This window comes from Lepus europaeus, chromosome 19 (genome assembly GCF_033115175.1).
Source record: "Lepus europaeus isolate LE1 chromosome 19, mLepTim1.pri, whole genome shotgun sequence".
In the NCBI taxonomy this organism is placed as follows: Eukaryota; Metazoa; Chordata; class Mammalia; order Lagomorpha; family Leporidae; genus Lepus; species Lepus europaeus.
Genome location: NC_084845.1, coordinates 44,524,739 through 44,544,795, shown reverse-complemented (window position 1 = coordinate 44,544,795; position 20,057 = coordinate 44,524,739). Strand labels below are relative to the sequence as shown.

The 20,057-nt window shown below is 59.0% G+C and overlaps 1 protein-coding gene across 1 annotated transcript; it reads right to left on the bottom strand.

Moving 5' to 3' along the window:
- Positions 1 to 5,340: 5,340 nt before the first annotated feature.
- On the bottom strand, positions 5,341 to 18,414 carry CX3CL1 (C-X3-C motif chemokine ligand 1). The gene is made up of 3 exons (XM_062176408.1): positions 18,263 to 18,414; positions 9,923 to 10,043; positions 5,341 to 8,138 (listed from the first exon to the last, which is right to left on the bottom strand). Exons 1-3 carry the CDS (start codon positions 18,330 to 18,332, stop codon positions 7,115 to 7,117), a joined length of 1,215 nt encoding a protein of 404 aa, XP_062032392.1. The 5' UTR covers positions 18,333 to 18,414; the 3' UTR covers positions 5,341 to 7,114.
- Between the last annotated feature and the right edge of the window lie 1,643 nt (positions 18,415 to 20,057).

Here is a 20,057-nt window from a genome sequence, read left to right as displayed (position 1 = left end):
GAATCTCCTGGCTTCAGCCATTTAGGGAGGGAACCAGGTGATGGAAGATCCCTGTCTCTCTGTCTCTCCTCTCTCTCTGTAATTATGCCTTTCAAATAAATAAAATAAGTCTTTAAAAAAAAAAAAAAGTAAGTAGGGGCCAGCGCTGTGGTGCAGCAGGTTAACGCCCTGGCCTGAAGTGCCGGCATCCCATATGGACGCCAGTTTGAGTCCCGGCTGCTCCTCTTCCAATCCAGCTCCCTGCTATGGCCTGGGAGAGCAGTAGAAGATGGCCCAGGTCCTTGGGCCCCTGCACCCATGTGGGAGACCCAGAAGAAGCTCCTGGTTCCTGGCTTTGGATCGGAGCAGCTCCAGCCATTGAGGCCATCTGAAGAGTGAACCAGCACATGGAAGACCTTTCTCTTTGTCTCTACCTCTCTCTGTAACTCTGTTTCAAATAAATAAAATAAATCTTTAAAAACAAAAAAGTAAGCGAAGATCAAGACATGCTCCGAAGCTTCCTGTCTGGCCATGCGACCCCACCAGGACGCCACGTGCCACGGGGCCCGCACCAGACATCAGACAAACGGGGCCACTGACCTTGGACTTCTAGCCTCCAAAACTGTGAGCTAAAGAAACTGCTTTTCTTGCTAAGTACCCAGCCCAGGTGCTATTTGTCGTCAAGGCAGAACATACACAAATAAAACCTGCATCCTGAAAGCCACGGGAAGGAAGGAGGAGTGATAGGTGGGGGCACACCTATGCCGGTACTGCGTGCTTTCCAGCCTCGCTGAGCATCCTGCGAGTTACTGGCGAGGCGGCCGGTGTGGCAACGGCAACTCTGGGATTTGTTCCTTCCGGTTGCCGAGTCCTCGGGCTCGGCCAGGTTATGCTGCGGTAACAATGACCTCAGATTCTCCACGGCACAGCCACGAAGCTCTGCTGCTTCCGCACAGACCAGCTGACTCCCTTCCCTGGCTGGAGGGTCCAGTCATCCTCCCTCTGGGACCCAGCTGTTTTCTGGAACGTGGCTGGATGCTAGTCCAAGGGAACACAAAGCTCTGATGGGTCCCCCGCTGGCACTGACGTGGGGGAAACATGCCTAGCATGCTGGTGGCAGCTGTACCTGCCAGCAGCTTCGAGACGGTCAGGAGCTGCTAGAAGGGTCAAGAAACCGACTGCCCCAAAGGCTTGAGAACTAATAAACTTCCCTCTCTGCCCCAGTGATCTGCCTGGTCTGGTTTTAATTAGCTACGATTCATGATTTTGACCTTGCTAAGTTCAAAGGCAATTGAGAGGAGAAAAGTTATATCAGCATCTATTAGCTTTGCGGGGAGGGGAAAATATGCAAATTATTCTAATCTGTTTCATGACACCATAACACATCTTCACCTGCTTTACTGAAAACCAATGGTCGTGTTTCTTTGCAGAAGTCCTATAATTCTATAGTTTTTCTTGGACACCCAGTAAGAAAATCACAGACATAGGATACACCAAGCCCCCCTGGGAACAGGTATGGCTCCACCATAGGTTCAGTGATCACTGTGGGCTCCTCATTTTATGTCTGTCAGTCTATATTTATTTACTTATTTATTTAATTGAATGGTAGAGTTTGACAGAGAGAGATGGAGAGACAGAGATTTTCCATCTGCTGGCTCACTCTCCAAATGCCTGAAAGAGCCAAAGCAAGGCCAGGCTGAAGCCAGGTCTCCCACCTGGGTGACAAGGACTCAGGTACTGGGGCTGGTGGTGTGGCGCAGCGAGTAAAGCCACTGCCTGCAGTGCCGGCATCCCATATGGGCGCTGGTTTGAGACCTGGCTGCTCCACTTCTGATCCAGCTCTCTGCTGAGGCCTGGGAAAGCAGTAGAAGATGGCCCAAGTGCTTGGGCTCCTGCACCCACGTGGGAGACCTGGAAGAAGCTCCTGGATCCTGGCTTTGAAGTGGCCCAGCTCTGCCCATTGTGGCCATTTGGGGAGTGAACCAGCAGATGGAAGACCTCTCTCTGCCTCTCCTCTCTCTGTGTAATTCTGACTTTCAAGTAAAATAAATAAATCTTTGGAAAAAAAAAAAGAACTCAAGTACACTCCAAGTACACTCAAGAACTTGAGCCGTCATCTTCCACCTTCCCAGATGCTTTAGCAAGAAGCTGGATCGGCAGCAAAGTAGCTTGAACTTGAACCAGGCACACCCACGTGGGATACGGGTGTCCCAAGCAGAAGCTTAAGAGCCACTGCACCACAACACCCTAACCAGGGTTCCTCATCTCCCTAAATGTTTAGCAAGGATCACCTCATGACAACACCTGAACCCAGAGGGGTTAAGTCGCCTGCCCCAAGTCACACAGCCAGGGAGCCCCTCTCCCCTGTGTGCACGGCTAGAAAACAAGATGTTCACTGCCAGTTCTGCTCTGTGCCCCGGGGAGACCAGGATCCCCTGGAGGCAAGAGGCAAGATCTCCTTCCAAACACGCCCATGCTGGCACGCCACTGGCTTCCTAGGCAGCACCCTCCCTGCTTGGGCAAGATGGAGACGATCCTGCACCAGCGCCAGCCACCGCACTTGGCTGTATTTAGCTCAGGAAAACCGGCCTGGCATTGGGTCTTTTCTGAAATTCCTGCGGCTGAGTCATAATTTATCCAGAAAAGCACATGACTGAGTAGAAGAGAATGGGGCACGGTGGTCTCCCGGGCTGCCGTCCGCGCTCAGGAGGAGCGGCTGGGCACACGCACAGGGGAGCGCGCGTGCACACACACACACACACACGCCTCCCCGGCGCTTATTATTCAGCCTGAAGCTGGAAATTCCCAGCCATTCATTTCTGCGTTTTTCTGTCTGGCCTCACCCTAGTGGGGAATGTACACAGGACACCAGGGCGGCCGGAGGAGGATGGCAAAGGGCAGCCATGACAAGGCTGAAGTCGCTACTGTTGTCCTTGTGGGATGCGAGCCTGCGACCTGGGGCGGTGGGCTCCAACACGTAGGCAAGGCACCACATTTCCTGGAGAAGGGGCTGGGGTCGGGGTCGGGGAGGAGGAAAGAGCAGACTCCCAGGTCCTGCTTTGGGGTGCAGGGGCCTGTGCTTTTAAAAATCAGGGGCTGAGGGGCTGGCACGTGGCATCGTTGGCTAAGCCTCTGCCTGCGGCGCCAGAATCCCATATGGGCACCGCTTCAAGTCCAGGCTGCTCCTCTTCTGATCCAGCTCTCTGCAGTTGAAGATGGCCCAAGTGCTTTGGTCCTGGGAGGAAGCTCCTGGCTCCTGGCTTCGGATCGGCATAGCTCTGGTCATTGCAGCCATCTGGGGAGTGAACCAGCGGATGGAAGACCTCTCTGTGTGTCTCTATCTCTGTAACTTTACCTCTCAAATAAATAATAAATAAAATCTTAAAAAAAGACTTCTCTCTCTCTCTCTGCCTCTGCCACTCTGTAGCTCTGCATTTCAAATAAGTAAATAAATAAATCTTTTAAAAATACATCAGAGACTGGCTCTTTCAGAAGCATTGTGGGAGGTGTGACTTCTGGAGACAGACCTGGGTCCTTAGCAGGTCCTACTACTTGAGGAAGTCACAGTGCTCATTAGAGCTCCCCTTGCCTCACCAGAAGAAAGGGGTCATCAGACAGAAAGCATTTACGGTGACCAGGTTTGGGGCGCAATGGGTTAAAATACCAGCATCCAGCCGCTCTGCTTCCAATCCAGCTCCCTGCTAATGCACCTGGAAAAGCAGCAGAAGATGGCCCACCTGCTTGGGTCCCTGCATCCACGTGGGAGACCCGGATGGAGTTCCAGGCTCCTGGCTTTGGCGTGGCCCAGCTCAGGCTGCTGTGGCCATTTGGCGAGTGAACTAGCAAACGGAAGACTCTCTCTTTCTCTGTAAGTCTGACTTTCCAGTAAATAAATAAATAAAAAACTTAACAAAAAGAAAGTATTTATACTCTGTGTGACACGTGGAAGACGTGAAATAAATCGCGGCTATTAACTAAAACTAGTGCTATACCCTCCGCAGTCTGCGTTCGTTGTGGGAACAGCTTCAGCTAATGCTTTCAGCTGTAACTGAGAGAGAAAATAAGCGACACACACACCAAAGGATCCCTGGGAAACAGCCCAGGCCAGAACCTGTTCCAGTCCTGCGGATCCAAAGGGTGGGACAAAGCTTTTCCTTGCAAAGTCTTGGCTGCTTGCTGGTAGGTGGAGTGGGGGAGCGGCCAGTGTGTGTGTGTGTGTGTGCACACGTGTGTGAGGGCATGTGTGTGTGCATGCATGGAAGCTCCTTCCTGGGGTGGGAATGGGTGGGAAAGCAGCCGGGGAGTGGGTTCGGGAGCACGGGGCACAGCAGCTCATGGCACAGGGAAGCCCAGGACTTCGCCGCTGGCACAGGGCAGCCATTGCGGATTCCTGCAGCGACTGTGAACTTCAAATCGCTAGGGAGATGATACACGGCAGCTGCTGCAGGCAGAGGGGCCGGGACGCGGTGGGGACGGGAGGGTGCAGGGCTCTCACTCTAGCTGTGCTATCTCAGGGGTGGCTGCTGCTGAGGTCCACTTGCTGTCGCCCTGGGGGACTGTGGCCGGCAGGCTCAGCTCTTCTGAGTCACCCGAGAGAACACAGGAAAGTAAGTTTACCTGTGCAACTTCCTGATGTTAAAATGTTGCCTCTCGTTTTTAAAAACACCAGACAGGCCTTGAAGCTAAGATGCTAACGATGCTGAGACATTCTGATACTTAGCAAACTAATCAAGAAAAAAATCCTGCCCATTAGACTCTGACAAGCCATTCATTGCAAAATAAATTCCAACCCCAAGCATATTGCAGTGTGTAAAACGTGCATCTTCGAATCCGCAGAACATTCTACTTCAATAGGCTGAACTTGACCTGTGGTACCCCTGGGCAGTTTCCAGGCTGCACAGCTTTGATGACGCCAGCCCAGGACCCTGCAAGGCTTAGGGGCCTCCAGGAATCTCACACTTGGGTCAACATCTCAGAACTCTCCAGTCCCTTGGGGAACAGTAATCCCTTCTTGACCTCTGTCTGAACCAGGGGTGAGGCAAGACAGCAAAGAGGGAAGTGTAGCTGGTGATACTGGGGCCCCGACACGGTGGCTCACGTGGCTTGGGCTGGGCCTTCAGAGGGATTCCAAGTCCTCTCAGGCTGGGAGCCACTAGGAAAGGCCTCACATCTGTAGTCACACAGGCCCAGAGAGGGGAAGGCACCAGCCCAAAGTCACACAGCAGAACGGAATAGAGCCATGCCAGGGGTCCACCCCTCCGCATTCCTGGGCAGTCTGCAGACCCCTCCCTTGTTCTACCCTTGCTTAGGCCCAGTGGCTGGGCCTGACCCAGGAAAAGTACCTTTTGTTTGATTCACAAGACTTTTAAATTTTATTAGTAAAATACAAAATGGCACAGACATTGGTGATGAGGGTTGGGAAAGCCGGAGGATCAACCAATTCCTTCCAACGCCCTCCCCAGGTTGCCCTTGGCCATGTCAGGCTCCAGGGAACCACAGCAGCTGCCTTACGGGGTGGGGGGTGGGGCCTGAGGCCAGGACAAAGGGCATGAGACCTGCCATCTGCCTCAGAGCCATCAATGACCCGAGCCAGGTCCTGGGCCTCCCACACAGGGCAGGTGGGCAGGGAAACTGGTCTTCCTCCCTCGGGGCGGGGCTGGGGTTTCCTCTTGGAGCATGCACCTGCCAGGGAGCGCGTCACTGGCACTGGGTGAAGCCCAACCCACGAGAGGGCAAGGGTCGCTATCAGGGGCAATGGAGGGAGGGATGAGCTGCCTTCAGGGACCCGGAGGGGTGAGCACTGGTCAGGGGGTGCTGGCCAGCCTGGCCCCCTCCCACAGCCAAGGAAGGAACCCCTGACTTCAGGTCATCACACCTTCCCCTCCCCCCAGAAGCCCACCTGGATGGGGCCCACAGACACCAACCCAGAAATGCCGGGCCCTGCCTTGGTGGGGCAGAGGTGAGGGGAGAAGATCCTGGAGTGCACAGAGCAGTGTTTTCAGGGATGACCGAGGTGGGAGGGGACCCCAGGCCGCAGGAAGGAGCCTGAGGGGCCGGGGACGACAGGGCCCGGCCGCCTGCAGTCAGAGTGTAGAAGGGCAGCGTGTAGAAGGGCAGAGTGTAGAAGCGCCCATAGCTTTGCCCTGGGCCCTCCTGCTGCCCACGCCCACTCTGTCCCCGCCCCTGCTCCTGCCTCTGGCGGGGCTGCGGCAGGGTGTGAGCCTGGCTCCTCCTCCTTGCTCCTGCTACTCTCCCCACCCCACCCCTGCCCAGCCCCAACCTGGGGGGAGGGAGGCAGGACCTGGGCTCGCCACTTCCTCCCTTGCGGATTCCCTAGGTCCCAGGGGCCATAGCCACGCTGCTCAGGGACTCTGCTGATCAGACTGTGACGCTGCCCCAGGGTCTACAGAAAGGGAGCTTGGGGTCAGCCAGGGACGTCACGGGCACAGGCCACAGCCATGGCCACTTACCCCCTCTTCCCTTTCGCAGAGGGGAAGCCCTTGCTGGGCCGAGGGCCGAGGCAGGACTAGACCCCCAGCCTTCGGCCTCACAGCCAAGGTGCCTTCACTGCACACTGGAGACGGAGGAGGGCAAACACTAAGGTCACCTTTCCCCTTCCCATGATGCCTCGCGGAGGGCAGCACTTCTGCTGGGAGCAGACCCAGGAAGCACTGCACTGGCCTCATGCAAGAAAGGGCTCGGCCCAAGGTGGGCGCGGGGAGATAGCACCGCAGGTGGCCGGGGACCGGTAACTGCAGCAGGACCAGGAGACGCAACGGGGTGGGAGGGAGCCCACGAGAGGGCCGAGAGGGAGGTCTTGGGTCCGAGGGGGCTGGGCACTCAATAAATAATTGTTCACTGGGGCTGGGACAGTGTCAGAGGGAGCCTCAAACCAGCCAGCAGCAGAGGAGTCTTCAGATTTCAGGGCAGTTGGGAGGCCACCCCTGCTTCCCCTAAGAGGTCAAGAATGGCCAAGGGCTACCCTGGGCTCGGAGCAATTCACACAGGGAGGGTCCAGCCTCCCTGTTCCGATGATCCCAGCCCAGGCCGGAATGTGGGAGAGGTGAGGGAGGACGGGTGGGACCCCCGGCCAGCTCTCGACCAAACACATGGGCACGGGCAGGTGGGCAGCGGCTCACACCGGCACCAGGACATAGGAGTTGGCGCCACAGCTCCGGGGCACGTAGCGCAGGCCTTCCACCATCTCCCCCGCCATCTTGCGGGGGCAGCCCTGCAGGCTCTGGTAGGCGAACATGGCCACCCCCAGGCAGAAGAGGAGGCCGAGGAAGGCCAGCAGCCCCACCGCCTGCCTCCGGGTGGCCGCCTGGGAGTCAGGGACAGGAGTGATGAGAACACCCAGCCTCTGGGGGTCCACAGTGGCATGGACCGGCTCCTCGGCCTTGGGGGTCCAGCTGCCTGAGGCCGCAGGCTCCCTGCTGGGGGTCCCTTCAGAGGAGCCAGGGACCACAGAAGCGTAGGCCATGCTGCCAGCACCCCCGTCCTGGAAGGCACCCGTGTGAGTGACCATGGGCACTGTCTCCCAGGTACTTTGAGGGTCCCCTGGCCTGGGGCTCAGTGCAGGGGCCCCTGGAGATTGGCTTTCAGACCCAAGGTTCTCTTCTGGGGCTGGGTATGAGGTGGTGAGGGCCCGAGTGGAGGGGTGCTCCGTGGAGGGAGTCTCCGCAGAGGGGGACTCGGTGGCCCCGTGCTGGTGTGTAGAAGTCTGCCAAGAGCCGACGGTAGAGACAGGGGCCATGTCGACAAACTCAGGACCCGTGGGCCCCGCTGGGGGCCTTCCATCCTGAGGCTTCTGAGTGACAAGGGAGCCACTCCCCGAGGAGCTAGGCACCCCAGCGGGCAGCGCTGGGGAGGTCCCCAGGGTCGTCTGTGCCTCCTTGGGAGCAGGAGTCGGCTCGGGGCTCCTGCTGTCCCCCGTGGCTCTGGGCTCTGAGACCGCAGGCTCGGGCATCCCGCTGGGAGCTGCCGTGGTCCCTGGCTTCACCGTGCTGGCGCCGGGCTTCACCGCGCCGATCTGCTTCTCGAATGTGCCGCTGTGTGGGGTCCGAGCAACAGCCTGGCGGTCAAGGTGTTTCATAGCCTCTTGGACCCATGGCGCCTGGGGGTCAGCACAGAAGCGCTTGTGCCTTTTCGTCTCCAAGCTACAAGGGAGGGAGAGAGGGACTCAGTGACCCCCGGGACGCCAGAAATCCAGGCTGACATGGTACGGGGCGCTGCGCACCTGCTCTGCGGGGAAGTGGGCCCGACTGCAGATCCTGCTCCCTAGCTCCCTGCTGGGCAGCCTGGAGCAGGTCAGCCTCCAGGGCCTGGGGGCCTCACTGAGAAGTGGGGAAAGGGACGTGTGGCTGCTGGGGGGCACCAACATCTGGAGGGGGGTCTCAGGGTGAGAGGCTTTCGAATTTAAAACCAGCAGGTCCCAGAAAACAGATGAGTTGGTGGCTTTACTTCTGTGTCACTGTGAAAAAGGTAAGTTGGTTAAAGCACTTGGCTCAGAGCCAGGGAGCAGGAGCGGCTGCAAAGGGTCACGGAGGTAACAGGCACTTCGGCTCGTTCACAGGAAACCGGAATGGAAGGTGGGCTTAATTGGACACAGAAAGTTGCCCAAATCCATGCGTGTTTTTTCATGAACTTCTGGTAGACCCCTTGGAGAGTTACAGTTGAGGCAGAGGATCCTGGGCTGTGAGCCTCCTCACCAGGAGGCGTCCTCTGCTGCCAGGCATGTGACAGGTGAGCGCCATGGGGGGAGGGACTTGATGTCACCGCCTCCTGTTTTCTCCCTTGGTTTCATGGCTACTGTCGCCCCCGGCCCCTACCCTCCTCTCCTGGGCTCAAGGGGCTCCTTGTCAGCTAGAGCCTTGTAGATGGTGGCCCTGTTGGAACCCTAACTGCCTTTCCAATCTGGAGTCCCCTCTGGAGCTGCGTGGGGGCTGGCTCACCCCCAAGGCCACGGCTCTGAGCTGCTGGGGGCCACTGTCCCACGCCACGGCCCGTGCTCGGCGTTTTGCGGGTGTCTGCACCGCATGTCCACTCCTGCTCCAGAAAGGTGAAGCCCTTGTGCCCTGGGAAGCCAGCGGGCACAGGAAGCAGTGACCCTGCAGGGCTCCCCACTTCTGCTTCCCCGCGAGCAGAAGCCAGTTGTATTCAGTGGGGAGCGAGGCCTGCAGGGCGAGAGGAGAGGTCCGACAGGAGCACGCTGGGGCCTTGTGCCTTGCCGAAACCAGTGGGGCAGCAGAGGCGCTGGCCTTCCCCAGCCGCACAGACCGCACGGGCCACTGGCCATTTCCAGCCGAGGCTGCTCCAGCACCCAAAAGTCAGTCTTGGGCTAGGGGCTCCAGTAGAAGCAAGTGACCAGGATGGTGGGGGATGGTCCCCAAGAACCAACAGGAAATGGCTCAGCTTGATCCCGCTCAAAAGCCTGGTTGGGGGTTCCCGTCTCTGCTATTTTCAAGCCCTACTGCTCCCAGGCACCCTGCCCAGCCCTTTGGTTATACCATCTCCCCCCAATCTCCGTGCATTCTGCAACCCATCTGACAGATAAGGGAACCAGGCCACCCAGCCGGTGGGAGGGGAAGCCAGGATTTATATGAGATCAGTTGGCACTTGGACGGCTGTCAGCCCACCTTGCCATTGAGTAGGTCGTGCTGTGTGAGTGTGCTTCTGCCCAGAGAGAAGTCACCCTTGGTGGCTGCTGCAGGCCACAAGCTGGGGCAGCCACCCTCCAGCCACCGTGGGCCACACAGGAAGTCACTGACCACCCAAGCCACATGGCACCGGCAGTGAGTTCAGCAGGATGGACTGCAGGCAGCAGCGAGGGGAGAGCATGTCGAGGCCTCGGGTTGGGGCGGGCAGGCGTGCATGTGTGTGGGGAAGGCCTGGGACTGCTGAGGCTGGGGTGGGAACTGGCAGCCACAGAGGCCCTACTCACACGATGGCGGGTTTGCCGCAAGATTCCTGGTTCCACCGATAGCCGATGAGTAAAGCCACAGGGATCTTCGGGGTCATGTTGTTGCATACGATGCTGCATTTTGCCACCCCAAGGTGCTGTCCTGTGTCCAGAGAGAGCTGTGGTCAGCAGGGCTGTCTGTGGGCATCAGGCTGTCCAGCCCCACCCCAGCCTGCCCTGACCACACAGCCCAAGCCAGAACCCAGGTCCTGCACACCCTGGCTTTAAGGCCGTGGCCTCAGCATCCTCTTCCTCCAAACTTCTCTATGCCTCAGTTTCCCCACCCGTAAAATCAGGACAAAAATAGTATCGGCCTCAGAGCGCTATTGTAAGTAGTCACGGAGCTCTTTCGGTCTGGCGCATAGGAAGTGTTTCATCTTTGAAGAGAAGTCGCCATCCTTGGTCCATGGAAAAGTAGGAGGACAAGTCTGACATTGGGGATCTGCCCAGGGTCACATAACCAGGAAGTGATGGAACAGGCTCTCCTCCCAGGCCCTCCTCACCCTCCCAGCCCCCCACCCCCAGTTCCTGGCCCCACCCATCCTCCATCACTGCCTTCACCCCAGTAAGTCACCTGCTCAGCTATCGTCCCCCGACACCCATACACCCTATTCTTCCCAAATCCACAGGGATTTCCACGACCTCTGAGACACACCCAGACCTCTGTCCAACCACAGCTCCTGTGCCCAGCCTATGACAGGCACAAACACAATGGCCGTATATAAAACCATAGAAACAGGAATGCATCCATGCAACCAGGTCCATGCTGCACATTAGAAACTTGTTGAAACATGTGAGCACACCCGGCTCCTGGGGAAGGCGGGGCTGCTGAAGGGATGGCCCCTTAGGAGCCAAGGCTGCTGCGAGGGCCTGAGTCATCCTGCCCAAGAGCCGAGGGTGCCTCCGAGGAGAAGGAGGAGGGGCGGAGATGGGGGGCAAGCAGAGGGAGGGGGTGGGACGGGCCAGCAAGGGCATGCAGATGGCTGGGGACCACGCACAGCCAGAGAAACCCCAGGCCCGGATGGGGCAGCTCAGCCCAAGCATTCAGTATAAATGCCCAAGGTGGTGAGCATTGCATTTCTGCCTTCCCCTCTTCCTAAAATGCCCAGATTTTTTGTGTGCTAGGTGTAAGCTCAGGGGATGTTGGGTTAAAAAAAGGAAGAGCTCGAGTTTCTGATCTGGGTCAAGGTTAAGTGCAGACGCAGCAAGACCCTGGAGGCCAGGACTTGTAGGGCAGCCGTCAGGAAAGCAAGGAAAGCAAGCTGATCGTAGCTGGCGCTTCAGGGCCTGGGAGGCTCCAGCCAGGACCTGGGTGGCCCCAGCCAGGACCTGGGTTCCACCAACCTGCTCCACCTTCCCAGCCACACACCCTTGGGTTTTCTAGAAGTTGCTGCCTCCTCTCTCCACCGCTTCCCCCAGCCTCAGCTCACCCTCTGTGGCAAGGGTGGGTTAGGGCCTGCAGGCCTGGGCTGGGCTATCGGGGGGCTCCCGGAGCCCCGGGGCTTCCCTTCATCTGGGAGGAAGCAGGATATGAAAGTCCCCGGCCAACTGGTGGCCCTCCTTCCTCCCCAGCGGAGCCTCGGAATGACTCAGCAGCAGCTTCCCCAGACCCTGCGGGATGTGGGGGGGCAGCCAGCGGCAGTCCCCTGCACAGGCCAGGCAGGTGCCTTCCTGGGGAAGCCCCAGTGGTGCCTGTGTGTGACCCGAGACAGGAGGAGGCACACGAGGCTGCGCAGAGAGGGAGGGGGAAGGCCACTGCTCTCCTGCAGGGCCGTAAAGAGCCACAAGATCACCCAGCCCCAAAGTCCCCATCTCTGCCAGAAGGCCGGCTCTTGGCCAGGTTCAAGTTCGTGGTTCTGCCAGGAAGGCTGCGTAGCTACCCTAGGGGAGGCCTTTCCCATCTCAGCACTGCAGCTTTCTGTAAACGGAGCTGATGCCTCCCGCCAGCCGGTCATCTGTTCTCTGTCACCAGTGTCAGGACACCGGGGAGCTCATCTGTCTTGGTGTCGCGGTGTTTGCCAGCATCAAGCACGAGGTGGCTACCCCATCAATAATCCCAGGATGACACGAAGTCTCCATCTACTCAGCAGCCGGTAGGTATCCACCCACCTACCCACCCATCTCTCCACCTGCTACTCCCTCTTGTCAGTCTCCTCCCACCCACCTGTCTACCTCCTACTCATCCCCTACTCGTTCCCTAACCACCCACCCCCCACTCTCCCACCTGCGCCTGTCCATCCTCCACCCCCTTCCTCTCAGCCGTCATGCACGCACCCACCCACCCATCCACTTCCTAGTCAGTCAACACTTGCTTGAAACATTTCTGAGAGTAGGTGAAGACCCAGGCCCTCTGTTCTTTTTTTTTTTTTTTTTTTTTTGACAGGCAGAGTGGACAGTGAGAGAGAGAGACAGAGAGAAAGGTCTTCCTTCCGTTGGTTCACCCCCCAAATGGCCGCTATGGCCAGCGTGCTGTGCCAATCCGAAGCCAGGAGCCAGGCGTTCCTCCTGGTCTCCCATGCGGGTGCCGGGCCCAAGGACTTGAGGCCCTCTGTTCTTAACCTTGAACTCTTTCTCCCACAGGTGCTGGTGCCTCACTTATGAAGAACACCTCAATCCCAATACACGCTGTCAGATCCTCATATTCATTCATTCAACCAAAAAATGCTGAGTCCACCCCGTTTCCAGGCCCCACGCCCTCAGAGGACTCCCAGCCTGAAAACACCCCCAAAGCAGCAGGGCTTTTTTCAGTTGAGCACCCACCCTATGTCACGTTCAGCACTTTCACACCTGCTTCCACCAGTTCATGGCATCTAGGGCAGGCACTTGGTGCAGTGGTTAGGATTCCACTCGGGACCCCAGGTCCCATATCGCAGTGCCTGGGTGTGAGTCCTTGCTCTGCTCCTAACTCCAGTTTCCTACTAATGTGCACCCTGGGAAGCAGCAGGTGTGGCTCAAATGTATAGGCCCCTGGCACCCATGCAGGACACCCAAGCTGGGTTCCTGGCTCCTGACTTTGGCCTGCTCCACCCTGGCTGTTGTAGATATTTGGGAAGTGAATCAGTAGGTGAGAAGCCTGTCTGTATGTCTCTCCCTCTCTGTCTGCCTTTCAAATAAATAAATAAAAATATAAAAAACATTTCCTAGCATCCATTCAAAGATAAGGTTTGTTACAGGACCAACACTGTGGCTCAGCAGGTTAACACCCTGGCCTGAAGTGCCGGCATCCCATATGGGCACTGGTTCTAGTCCCGGCTGCTCCTCTTCCGATCCAGCTCTCTGCTATGGCCTGGGAAAGCAGTGGAAGATGGCCCAAGTCCTTGGGCCCTTGTAGCCACGTGGGAGACCTGGAAGAAGCTCCTGGCTCCTAGCTTCGGATCGGTGCAGCTCCAGTTGTTGTGGCCATCTGGGGAGTGAACCAGAGGATAGAAGACCTCTCTCTCTGTCTCTACTGCTTTCTGTAACTGTCTTTGAAATAAATAAAATAAATCTTTAAAAAAATGGTTTGCTACTACCACTTTATAGATGCAAAAGATGCGAATCAGAGAGGCTAAATAATTTGCCCACTTGGCTCCTAGACACCCACTCTTCTAGGCTGCTTTAGTAGCTGCTCCCCATCCCAGGACATGCCCCCAATACAAGGGAGAGACTTCCAACTGCAAGTGATCAAAGGAGGCTTCTTGGAGGAGGTGCCCTTCAGACTGGGCCTCGGGGACTATGAAGAGAGCCATTGCTCCTCTCTGCCCTGAGTGAGTCTCAGTCCCCTTACCTGTAAAGTGGACATGATCATAGCTGCTTCCCAGGGCAACTGTGAGGGCAAACATCCTTTCAAGTCTAGAGCTGGGGCAGGAGTTCTGGTGCAGGGGTAAAGCTGCCGTCTGCAGCGCTGGCATCCCATATGGGCTCCAGTTCAAGTCTTGGCTGCTCCACTTCCCATACAGCTCCCTGCCAATGTGCCAGGGGAAGCAGAGGAAGATGGCCCAAGTGCTTGAGCCCCGGCCACCCACATGGGAAACCTGGATGGAGTTCCAGGCTCCAGGCCATTGTACCATCTGGGGAGTGAACCAGCAGATGGAAGAGCTCTCGCTCTCTGTCTCTCCCTCTCTTTCAGTTACTTTGCCTTTCAAACAAATCTTTTCAAAATATCAAGTCTGGAGCAGGACTTTAGGACGAGAGACACTCCCTGTGGAGGACCGTCCTGCGCCGTCCTTAGCAGCACCCTGGCCTGTCCACCTTAGATGCCAGCAGCACCCCCAAACCAACAACTGGAGACATTAGTGACAACCAGAGACATTAGTGACAACCAGAACTGCGCACGGCTGGGGGCTTCTGCTGGGGACACGGCTCGCCTGGCGCACTTCTGCCCCCCCCCCCCCGCTCCTGCTCTGGGCGGTCCCCACCATTTCTTTCAGAAGCAGGCAGCACTTGGGGTCAAGGTCCTCGTGCTGAATCTGGCACGTGTGGTTCAGGGACGGACCTGCCGTTCCTGACGGACGGGAAGTCTCCGGGCCCCCTGGGAGGAAGAGCCATGTTCTCCCACTCCCCGGCTGACTTCAGAACTCCCATTCAGATTCTGAGCCATTTCTTCCATCCCCACTTCTGGGAAGACCCATGTTCCTATGCTGGCTGGCTCTTCCGGGGCCCCGGTCACGCGCGATCTCCCATTCTGATGCACTTCAGAGACCCTCATTCCTTCCAGCGCTTCCCTTCCTACCCACAGGGCGCTCTTTTTGCTTCTCCTCCTAAGTCTCCCCTCCCGTGTGCTCCAAGCTCCGCTCCCTGCCACCGGTGCATCCAATACAACTGCCCTGGCAGGCTCTCAGAGGACCGCCCTGCCTGTCACCTGTCACCAGCCAGAAATGACCGTGGCAGCGGTGCCTCGAGCCCCCTGGCTGTCCTCTTCTAAGAAGACAGCTTAGGCGGAGGGAGACGCAGAATGGCCTCCCCACTTGCCCTCGCGGGCTGCCTCCCTTCAGTCTCAGAAAAGGACCCAGACGGAGGGGAAACTCAGCCACAACGGGGCCCTCGTGCGGGCTCTCACGTGGAGCAGGTAGTTCGGAGCTCTAGTCTGTGGGCCAGCTCTGTTCTGCCTTGGCGCATGCGTGATTGGGAGGGGCATCCACTGACCCCCAGAAGGCTGGGCTCCTGCCACCTGGAGGCAGCTCCACAGACGACAGGTGTGACTGGGGAGCATGAAGGTGGCAGTGGTGACGGTGGCAGGCAGAGAGGACCCAGTGGGGTTTGTGCATGTGAGGTGAGGGGACAGAAATGACCAAGACACATGGGGTGCTTCTGGAAAGAGAGGCGGGTCTAAGCCAGGAGGCCTCTCCCAGAAGCTGGGGGTAGCATGGAGGTGTTGGTTGAAACCTGGCATGTGTGTGTGTGTGCGGTGGTGTCAGGAGGGCCCAGCCCTTGGCGTCCTGGGGAAGTGGCCATTTGAGAAAGCAGCTACAAAGGGAGGCTGCAGGGGTTGGAGGAAAACAATACTGAAATCCCAGAGGGTAGCGGTGCAGTGGGCAGGTGCCTGTCCGGACCCTCAGGTGAGCCAAGGCCATGGTCAGATAGAAGGGACCGCCACAGCCAGGAGGGAGGGGCTTCTGCCTTGGTGCCACCAGCAAATGCATGGTCTGTGCAGGAATGGCTGCGGGCGGGCAGGCGGGAGCCTCTGGGGGACAAGGCCCCAGAGGGAGGGGACATGGTGGGTGCTGAGGTGCTGAGGCCCAGGCAGGGAAGGGGAGCGCTTAGCCGGGCCCTGGACAGCAAACATGAGACCCCACCCCAGGGCGGGGTGGCAGTGGCTGAGGCTGCGTGGGCAGTGGTGGTTTCTGGAAACAGGGAGATGAGGGTTGTCTGTCCTCAACGGTTTGTAAACAGGGAGGGGGAAGCACTGGGTTTGGTGTCCCCGGGTCTCAGAGCAGGAAGAGCCATGGCACGGCTTAAAGACGGGTTATCTGCGTATGGCATCACGGCCTGCCATTCGCCAGCTGCAAGTTTTCATGGTCATTCCAAGTGGGAGATTATATCTCTTCCACGATTGAAATGTTTGGTTCACTTTTGAAAAATGCAAGACAAAGTAACATCTCCAGAAGCTGCCACCTGTCCCCGGGGGCACCGTCACCCATGAGGAATGAGGACCACCGTCCCAGAGACAGCCAGACCCCTCGGATCCCCGCAACGCCTCCTTCCCAGTGAGGCTGCCCCCCCCTAAAATGTCAGCACCTCCCCTCCCCCAGTGGGGGGGAGAGAGGGAGCGAGGGAGACAGAGACAAACAAGGGGCTGGGCCAGGCTGAAGCTGGAGCCAGGAACTCCAGCTGGGTCCCCCATGTGGATGGCAGGGACCCAAGTACTTGAGCCATCGCCTGCTGCCTCCCCAAGCGCCCATTAGCAGGGAGCTGGAATCCAGTGGAGCTGTCACTCAAACTCAGGGTAATGGGATGTGTGCACCCCAAGCGGCCTCTCCATCACTGCCCAAACACCTGCCCCCAGCTCCGACCGCTGTGCTTTTCCCTCCCATTCACTGATGTCCTGTGTGCACTGTCCGTCTCCTCCAGCAGAACTCCAGTTCTGGGGTTCGGGCTGGGGTCTTCTGCTGCCTTATCCTCTGCTGTGGCCCCAGCGCTGGAAAGCATGCTTGGCCCATGTTAGGCGCTGACTGACAGAGGAATTCTATTTCAACTTGACAGAGACCTGAATCTGCGGCCTCCCCTGCCTTCCCCGGCCGCCCCCATCGCTAGGCAGGGGGCAGACTACAGCAGCCTCAAACAGAGATTCCGTCTTTCTTGTCGGGACTTGAGTGGGAGTGAGTGCGTCACGGCTCCGACTTGCATTTGCAGGTTTGTTATATAAAGCGCAGGAGGAGCCGCCCCACAGCCCCACAAACCCACATGTGCGAAGTGACGAAGTGACGCAGCTGCCCCGAAGCCCCCCACCCACCTCCCGCCGGGCCTCTGCAGGGGCTCCTCTTCAAGGAGGAGGAGCCGAGCTGCCGAGGCTCAGAACGGTTGAGCTGGGGCCCAGCAGCTCCCAGACAAGTCAACAACCAGTGCTGCGGCAGGGCCTGAGGTCCTGAAGCCTGGGCTGCTAACCAGGGCACCCCCACCCTGCCTAGTGCAGATCCTCCACACCCCTGGGCTTAGCAAAGGGACCCTCTTCCTCCTCTCTCTTCCAAAATGCCCTGGTGGACATGCGCATGCACACATACACACACACACACACACCCAGGGAGGCAACCACTGTATTTAAAGGTGCAGCATCCGGGACCAGAGAAGGCAAGACCCTGCTCAGTGGCACACTGCGAGGCTATGGCAAAGCCACCTCCATCTGACTCCCCCTCTTCCAGGGTTCGCTATCCCCAAATGCCCTCCGGCCTCACAGCCCAAGACCACAGGCAAGGAGCCTCCAGCACCCAGCCCACCCCCACTTACCCACCCACTCACCCTCTGCTCCCTGCCCCCTGCCGAGTCTGTGCCATGGAGATGCTCTGACGGCTTGGGTCTGGTTCTCGTGCTCTCAGCCTTGCTGTGTGCCCTAAGGCCGAGTCCCACCTTCTCTGAGCACCAGCCTGCCAGGTGGCCCCCAGGACTCAGAGAGGAAGGGGCTGCCTCCAGCGGGCAGACCGAGGCCAGGTGGCCCCAGAGGTGGTCTGCGGAGTCCGTGCCCCCTTCTACAGCCAATCCGCAGCCCTGTAGCCTGGGGCCCGCGGCTCAGCCTGCTTGGGCTTCCACCTTGCCCAGGCTAAGTAGGACAGATGGACACACCTTGCCCTATCAGTCCGGGGCTCCAGCTGTGAGTGACCGCAGGGGAGGAGCAGCATGTGATGGGGCAGGCACAGGCACAGGCACAGCGATGGGGCTACAGACCCACACAGCAGCAAGGAGCCCTGACCGTGAGCTGCGATGACCTTGACCTTCACTAGTCTTGGGCTTTACCACAGAGCCAGGAGAAAGTCCCAACCTTGGCTGGGCACGGGGCCAGGGCTGCGGGTTACACATTAACCCTGGGTAGGGAGACACAGCCCGATGCCAGCTGGGCCCTTTCCCTCCCCAACACCCCATCATCCCCCAGCTCCATCCTCCTTGCACACCCATACCTGGCACCCTGACCACCCACAGCCCCTCTGCCTGCTGCCATACTGAAGTTTCCTGGCTCCCTGTGCACGGCGGAGGAGTCACTGGAGACTTCCTGCGTCCAGAGCAGGGGAGGGACCAAGCCCCCTCCCTCACAGTGCTTTGTGCCTTTCTCAGGCAGGGTATGGGGGTCCCCAGGGGCAGAAGAGAGTCTGAGGCTCCCCCACCCTGCTCTACCCGAGGCCCTGCCCCACTCACCAGCTAGCGGGACCATCAATGGGCAGAAAGCAGCCAAACGCAGCAGCCACTGGGGAGCGATGGGAGCCATGGTGGAGAATGGCCGAGGGTCTGGGCTCAGGCCACGCGTCGGGGCTCCAGCTGTCCCCTTGCCCGCCTGCCGCTGCAGCCGCTGCCTGCCTGCGCTCTGTCGCTTTTTATAATGGGACTGCGCCGCCTCCGCCTCCGCCTCCGGCCCCCACAGGCAGGCGGGAGGGAGGGGGGCGGAAGGGAGCCAGTGAGCAGCGCGGATTCTTCCCTGGATGTTGCCAGGGAACCGAGCTGGCTCCGCTGTTCCCGCTGTTCCCAGAGGGGCTGCCGCAGGGGTCCCTGGCCGGCAGCTCAGCCACTTAAGGTCCTGGGAGGATGGCCCAGGGTTCAAGGAGCCTCCTCCACACTGCACAGGCCACCTCCCTGCCAGCGCTGACACACGCCCTAGGATCCAGCTGGGGGCCCCAGCTCCTAAGCAGACAATAAACAAAGACAGCAGGGCGGAGGGACAGTGAGGAGCTGATGGGCCCTGGCCCCGGGGCCCTCACCCCAACCCCTGACTGTGAGCTCCTGGGGACTCTGCTCATGGAGGATCTCCCACATCTGGGGCACAGCAGAGGCTCAGTGCGCAGCTGAGAGAGGAGGAGGAGGGTCCCTTTGCTAAGCCCAGGGTTGCGGAGGATCCGCACTAGGCAGGAAGGGGCACCCCAGGGTGGGGGTACCGGGATGCCCTGTTAGAAGCCAGGCTTCAGGATCGCAGGCCCTGCTCCCTGGGACAAATGGGGAAAGTAGGGCCCCCAGAGGGGGAGGGGTCACCCCAGGTCACAGAGAAGAGCACACAGCACAGCAGGACGATAGCTGAGGACAGAGCAGAAAACCCAGCCTCCTGCCACTCCTGCTTTGTGCATGGACTCCGGTCTCCTAACCGTGTCCCCCCATCCCCAGCCTGTATGCCAGCCATCCCGGGGAACCTATGCCTCCTAGCTCCTCCCGAACCCGGTAGTGGAGCTGCTGTGGCCTCTGTTCTCTATCTGTTCTAGGAGGGAGCCGGAGAGGGAGCTCCCAGATCTGACCTTGCAAGACTGCACCCCCAGGCCAGGCAGGCTTCCCCCCAGCCTGTCCCCACTGCAGGCAGGTGTCAGGGGGTCGGGGTGGGGGGGGCAGCACGGTGTTGTCTGAGGGCGGTGGCAACAGTCCCCAAGACTCCAGAAGAGGAGCCAGGCGCCAACTGCACTGGGCTAGGTGTCTTTGGGCTGCCAGCCAGAGAGAAAGCCAGTCTGTCAGTGTGCCAGTGTCCCAGGCCACCAGGCCAGCTGGGCCAGGCAGGGCTGGGCAGGGAGGCCAGAGCTACCAGGGCCAGGGGACTGTCGCTCGCTCTGTAGTCACCCCCACCCACGCACAGCTGAGCTGCCTGAGGAGTGGGACAAACAGGCAGATGTGTGCCTGGGTCCACTCACACCAGGTGCTTCGTTTTATAGCTGGGGAAACTGAGGCCCAGAGAGGGCCAAGGATCAGGAACACTGGGGTCCAGGCTCCTTCTGCCCTGGTCCTGTGGCGGGGGGAGGGGCAGGAGGAGGAGGAAGAAGGGTGAAGAGGAAAGGAGGAAAAGGGGGAGGGGGAGGGGGATGTGGGCAGGAGAGGAGGGAGGGGGAGCAGGAGGAGCCGGGGCGGGGCCTGGGAGGCCTCAGAAAGGGAGGGAGTAGGGAGCCCTCTCTAGCCTGGACTGCCCTTCGGAGGAGCATAGTGAGGGTGAGGTCCGGCCCCCCAGGCTCTGGCACTGGCTCTT

Coding starts and splice junctions, on each gene's coding strand:
- CX3CL1 (XM_062176408.1), bottom strand. CDS start 18,332: ATGGCTCCCATCGCTCCCCAGTGGCTGCTGCGTTTGGCTGCTTTCTGC. Junction 10,044..18,262: donor ATTGATGGTCCCGCTAGCTG/GTGAGTGGGGCA, acceptor CTCTGGACACAG/GACAGCACCTTGGGGTGGCA. Junction 8,139..9,922: donor TGCGGCAAACCCGCCATCGT/GTGAGTAGGGCC, acceptor CCTCCCTTGTAG/CTTGGAGACGAAAAGGCACA.